Source organism: Sylvia atricapilla, chromosome 3 (genome assembly GCF_009819655.1).
Source record: "Sylvia atricapilla isolate bSylAtr1 chromosome 3, bSylAtr1.pri, whole genome shotgun sequence".
In the NCBI taxonomy this organism is placed as follows: Eukaryota; Metazoa; Chordata; class Aves; order Passeriformes; family Sylviidae; genus Sylvia; species Sylvia atricapilla.
The window spans coordinates 96,976,581-96,982,580 of NC_089142.1; the positions used below are offsets into that span (position 1 = coordinate 96,976,581).

The window sequence follows — 6,000 nt, forward strand, 5'->3', positions numbered from 1 at the left end:
CTTTTTGAGTAGTTTTCTGTTCCAAATTCACTCAAACTGGGTAATCCTTTTGTCTTTATTCCAACTTTCAGTAAGTTTTAACAAGTAAAAACTCACATGAACAAGCCTCATAAAGGCAAATCTAAATATTAACTTTATGTCCCTACCACTCAAACATAACTGTTAACATGATCTTACCCTGTCTTACTGCAAATTAAGTTACAGATGTCCAACAAGTAGTTGGTCTGCAGTGCAACAACAAGCGTGGTGGCTCTCTTGCCAGAGAAAGGCTGGTGAGCAGCGTTCCCAGCCTGCTCCAAAACCCAAGTGAAAGGAGGGATCACCAGGCCTGAAGCCCAGGCTGCCATGCCTGAGGGATGCCTTTACTGTCAGCTGTCCAGGGCACAGTTGCTCCTCAGACACAGAAATGCAGCTCTGCAAGTGCTTTCCATGTGCAGGACAGACAGGAAGCAATTATAAAAGCCACTGTTTGAATTAAAACTGGTAAAAGAAAAGATGAGACGAAGAACTTTTTTACCTTTTCTATTTTCTGCTCACAGCCTTTGCAAGTACTTCTGTTGGACTTGGCATATTCTGCAGCAAAGTCATTTAGGCTCTTCTCAGCCTTACCACCTCCTTCCTGTTCCCCTCCTTTTCCTGGAGAACAAAGCAAATATAGAGTTCAGCTTTACTACACATTCCCTTATTTTCTTACTCTCTGTCTCAGATTGTTAGCAGTCTGCATTAATACACCTCTTGGGTTCCAGCCACTCGTTTGTCCAGAATTTGAATACAGAGCAAGACAAGAAGTCCATGCTCAAAAACATCAAAGAGCCACCATGCACTGCACTGAAGGTACCACTAAAACAGCATACTACAACAGCATCTGATAACACTGAAGAACTGAAAACTAAATACACCCATCATGATAACAAGAAATGTTTTTCAATATATCTGCCGACTGACTTGGCTTTTTCCTCTCATTAATTTAAGAAGCTGCTGCACAATACTGTCAGCATCCTAGCTCTGGAGGGTGGAGACGCCTCAGCAATTCTTCTGACATCACCTGGTGGTGCAATATGGACATCAGATCACCATAATAACAGCACAACAAAAGAGAGCACAGTTCCAGCTGAGCCTCCAAACACCATGAAGCTTCGGCCTACCTCCTCCAGGGCCTCCAGTTTCAATGGCTTTCTTGATTTTCTCCTGGTCTTCCCAACGAAGCTCAGGGAAGCCGTCAATGTCTGTGTGGGACACAAGTCGAGCCCGCTTCCAGAAGCAGCTGTAGTGGTGCCAGTGAGGGACTTTGCCATCAAACATGGGTGACTAGCAAAAAAGCACATTAGGCCAAGATGAAACAATTCAAGCAGAAACAAGGGAAAAAACAAAACAAAACAAAGCCCAAGACAAAAAGGAGTACTTGGATAAAAACACATGATTTCTCCTCTTTATTCTCCTTTAAATCAAAAGATGGATACTATTTAGGACAAACTCTAAGAAGAAAATCTAATAAGACAGACAAGCTGCTGGAGAGATGTTCCCAAAGGGGATAGACATGGAAGGAGCATTTAGGTAGCTTAACCAGTTCATCACCCTGCTGCTCAGTCCATCTGTTTTACTAAAAAAAAAAAGGTCACAGCCTCAGCATGGCTGCAGCAGCCCCTGTGAGACTGTGCATCACAAGAGGCTGCTGGCCTCACTCCACAATCCCTCTGAGAGCCACTTCTCGAGCAAACTGTCTATATAACGGAGAACCTACATCAGGCACAAGACAGGAAAAGTAGCTCCATGGATTGTGGCTTGAGGAAATTCCTGAGTGGCCTGCAGGAGGCAGAGACAAAATTCAAAGGTAACACCAGAGCCCGATTAAAGTTCTACATCAGAGGTTGACAACAGGCCACAAAGATGATCAGAGGGTTGAAGAAGCTCACCTCTGAAGACAGGCTGAGAGAGTTTGGGATGTTCAGCCTGGAGAAGCCTCCAGGGATATCTTTCCAATACCTGAAGTGGGCCTACAAGAAAGCTGGAGATGGAGTTTTCCACAAGGGTGGAAACTAGTGATAGGGTGGTGTGGCACTGGGAAAGGTTTCCCAGAGAAGCTGTAGATGCCACATCCCTGGAAGTGCTCAAGGCCAGGTTGGAGGGGGCTCTGAACAACGTGGTCTAGTGGGGGGCATCCCTGCCCACGGCAGGAGGCTGGAACTAGATGATCTTTAGAGTTCCCTTTCAGACCAAACTGTCCATGATTCTGCGATCAGGACAGAAGCAACACCCAAGTCCTCTCTGAAGCGCAGCTCCAGAGTGTCCTGCCCCACACCAAACACTTGTTTTTCAAGTGCTCCACTTGTTTAAAGCTCAGACAGAATAGGTACCATCTTGGCATCACTGCAGCTACCCACCAGGCAAAATAACCTTACAGTGGTTTGGCTCCAAGTAACACACACAAACAACAGCTGAACTAATAATACTCAGTGTGTAATTATTATTACTGATGATACAGAACTAATGACCTAGCAAAGTCTAGTAAGTGTCACTCACTAACAGGAGGGAGATCTCCAAGCCAAAAACAACAGCAGAGCTTCATGCATGAGCAGGAAGGAAAAGGAAAGGGCTTTGAAAACCACAGCATGGAACCTGGAGAGCTCTGAGCCCAAACTACAACCATCTACCCAAACTGTAAAAGGACATTTTTACTTCCAGATGGATCCTTCCCACAAGCCAGGACTGGATAACCAGCTGCCCTTGCAGCGCCACAGCATCAACCCTGCGGTTGCTCTCAATGTGTCTGTAAGTTTACATGCAGTTTTGGCACTGCAACTTGGGACACTTCTGGGCTCGTGTCTAGAATTTTGCAGGACTCAGGGCTGTTCCCAACACAAAGGCTTTGAGGGCACAAGCCACTGCGGCGTACAAGAGAGCAGAACTGGCTCTAGCTTTAGAACAACCATACAAGCAGTGGGTAATCTCCTCAACATGGCATTTCAGACCCTTCTCTGTGTGGAAAATGAAACCTCTAGGCAAGCTGGTCTTGTTTACACAATTTCTCTCAGCTCACCTATCTCTAGACCATAGTTTCCTAAACAAACTAAAGAAAAAAGAGACCGATTGACTTCAGTAGTGCACTTTCAGATAACAGAAACCATTCAGTTCCAGCTGGAAGCAAAAGGCAAAGCTGTGCTGGTCCTGCAGGAGCTGGGTGCCTGCCCTGTGCCAAGCTCCCAGAATCCCACTGTCATTCAGAGCTCTTCACTTGAGAAACCAAAACAAAAGGGAGGTTATAGCAGACACAACTAAAGGCCTCGGTCTGTATCTCCCCTTAATTTCTTCAGCACAATTTGCAGAAGAGCTCGATACTCTGCGGGCACAGAGGCTGCTCTGCAGGGGATTTCCCCAGGAAAAAGCAACTGATCTGCGTGCTCTGGTAAAATTCAGGCGTTTACAGCGTGATGCTCAGCAGCAGGGTGTGCTCTGCTGGTACCGAAAACTAGCAGAGGGCAGAGGAAGGAGCAAACAAATGCAAGAGGCTGTGGGAAAACAAATAAAAATACAAGTGTTTGGTGTAAGACAGGCAGTTTTGGGGAGATGGCTGGCAATGAAAGGCAGTGGCTCTGTGCGGAATATCATGGTCACCAGGAGCTCACTCCACAAACCAAATCCTAGAGAACAAGAACACAACCCCTGGCCCCCGTGCTGAAGGAGGGCAACCCGCCTCAGCTGCTGGGCAAGACAGGAAGGAGTAACAAACGTGAGGAAGCCGAGGAGCAGCAGCCGGAGCAGGGGAGGAGGAGCCGCTCCAGCGAGCGGCGTTGGGCAGCCGGGGAGACAAAAGGAGAGGCGGCAGGAACACGTGCGAGCAAACGCTGCACCTGGCACCGCACGGTCCCACGGCTTTCCCCGCGGAAGGAGGCTCTGGGGAACAAAGGCAGAGGCAGGTATTTCCCCTCCGGGGCAGCAGCTTTGCCTCCAGCCCCGGCAGACCTGCCAGCCCCGCCCGGCAGCCAGCAGGCCTCCGCAGCCCGGGCGAGGGGCGACCCTTCCTGCCCGCCCCTCCCAGGGGAACAAGAGAGCTACGTCCTTCAAACCCGGCTCCTCGGGCGGCGAGGAGGCACAGCATCCACCCATCCACCCATCCATCCATCCGGCTTTGCGCTGCCACGTCCTTGCTCGTCTTCCGCAGACACACGCGTTTGCCTTTGCTCACCTTTCACAGCAACAGCCCCAAACTCAGCCCGCCCCCGGGTGCTGCAGGCGCCCCCTCCCCTCCGCCCTGCTGCAGCCAGCGGGGACAGAACACCCTCTCCCAGGGCCGCGGCTGTGCCTGCCCTGCGGAGTTCCTCCGCATCCTCCCGCCGCACCGCGGGATGCCGGGCCCGTGCACGGCTCCCAGACCCCCAACACAGGACTCTTCTACAGGGAAGGCGAGCGGTCTCTTCCCGAAAAGGCAAATAATAGCATGAGGGCGGCGGAGAGCAAACCGTGCCCTCGCAGCCCGCTCGCCAATTGCGGTTCGCTGTTTCACCCTGCCATGTGCCAGCCGGCTCTGCGAGACCGCCGGGGCGCGGCCGCTGATCCTGCGGCCCCCGGGGCTGCCCGGACCGCTCACGGCTTTCGGCCCGCAGCTCCTGTGCCCCGTATGCAAAGCGCGCACCGAGCGGGGATTCCCCGGCCCCGCGCTGCGAGCGGCAGGCGCTTCCCGGGGCACGGAAAAGCCGAGCCGCGGAGCTCGCCTCCCGGACGGCAACGAAGCGCCTCTGTGCGCGCCCCCGGCCCCGAAGGGCGAACTTTGCACCGCCGGCCCCAGCCGGCCCCGCAGCCCGGGGGATCGCGGGAAGCGGCTCGCCCCGCCCGGGGAGCGCTGCGGGCTGCCCGGCGCTGCTGCGGCCACAGCAGCGAGCCAAGGCGCCTCTGTTAAAAACAGGCTGCGCTCGCCCCCGCAGCAGCGAAAGGCGCAGCCGAGCGGCTCCGGAGCACCGCGGCGGGCGGAGGGAGCGGAGCCCCGCGCTGGCCCCGCCGCCGGCGGTACCGAGCGGAGCGGCCGGATCAACCCGCCCCCGGCCCGCGGCGGCCCCGCCACGCGGTACCTGCACCATGAGCGCCAGGCGCAGCGAGTCCTTGGCGATGCTCTCGCCGCACTTCTTGCAGGAGGCGCGGCCGCTCTTGGCATACTCGGCCCGGTACAGCTTCTCCGCCGGCTCCGCCATCGCCGCCGCTCCCGCCGCCGCGCCCCCGCCCCGCGCCGCGCGCCCGCCGAGGCCCCGCCCGCGGCAGCACCAGCCGAGCGCCGAGCGCGCACCCCCGCCCGGCCGGCGGTGCGCATCTGCCGCTCGGGCATCGATTGCGCGCGCCTGGAGGTTCCTCTTGTGTATCAATGGGGGGCGGGCGCGGCGGCGCGGCGCGTGCTGAGGGGCCGCGCCGCCCCGTGAGGGACGAGGGTTCGGGTCCCGCCGCCGCCCCCCGCCTCCCTGTCCCGGCCCCGCGCAGGGCGGCCTCCCGCGTCCTGGGAGAATCTGAGCTCAGCAGCTCTCCCGCAGACAAACACTGCCCGCGTGATGCCCCTTCCAGGCGGGCGTTCCGGTGGTGCCCAGCGACGGACCATGAGCGATGGTCGTGGGCTAAAACACGAGAAGTTCCACCCCAACATGAGGAAGAACTTTTTTATATGAGGGTGGCAGGGCACTGTAACAGCTGAGGGAGGTCGAGGAGTCCCCCTCTGGAGACAGTCAAACCCCACCTGGAGTCGTTCCTGTGTCACCTGCTCCAGGTGACCCTGCCATGGCAGGGGCTTGGACTGGTGGTCTCCAGAGGTCCCTTCCAACCCTGACAGTCCTGTGATTGTTTCCTCCAGTCCCTGGGAATGAGAGTGCGGCTGCTGACAAAATCAAAGAAAACCTCTTCGATAAACAATCTGAAGGGGTTTTTTTCCTACTCACAGTAGATAATTTTCCTCTGCTATCAGCAGAGGGCATTGGCTCTGCAGCTTTCCCGGAGGAAGGAAGAGTGGAGCACTGAAGTTACTCC

General features: G+C 55.2%; 1 protein-coding gene across 1 annotated transcript in view; it reads right to left on the minus strand.

Moving 5' to 3' along the window:
- Nucleotides 1-5,204, minus strand: part of PARP1 (poly(ADP-ribose) polymerase 1) — a 32,463-nt gene extending 27,259 nt beyond the window's left edge. The window contains exons 1-3 of the mRNA XM_066316298.1: nucleotides 5,064-5,204; nucleotides 1,146-1,308; nucleotides 518-636 (exon numbers count right to left, since the gene is read on the minus strand). Coding sequence (XP_066172395.1) covers nucleotides 518-636; nucleotides 1,146-1,308; nucleotides 5,064-5,183 — 402 coding nt within the window. The 5' untranslated portion in view covers nucleotides 5,184-5,204. The remainder of the gene's footprint in view (nucleotides 1-517; nucleotides 637-1,145; nucleotides 1,309-5,063) is intronic.
- Between the last annotated feature and the right edge of the window lie 796 nt (nucleotides 5,205-6,000).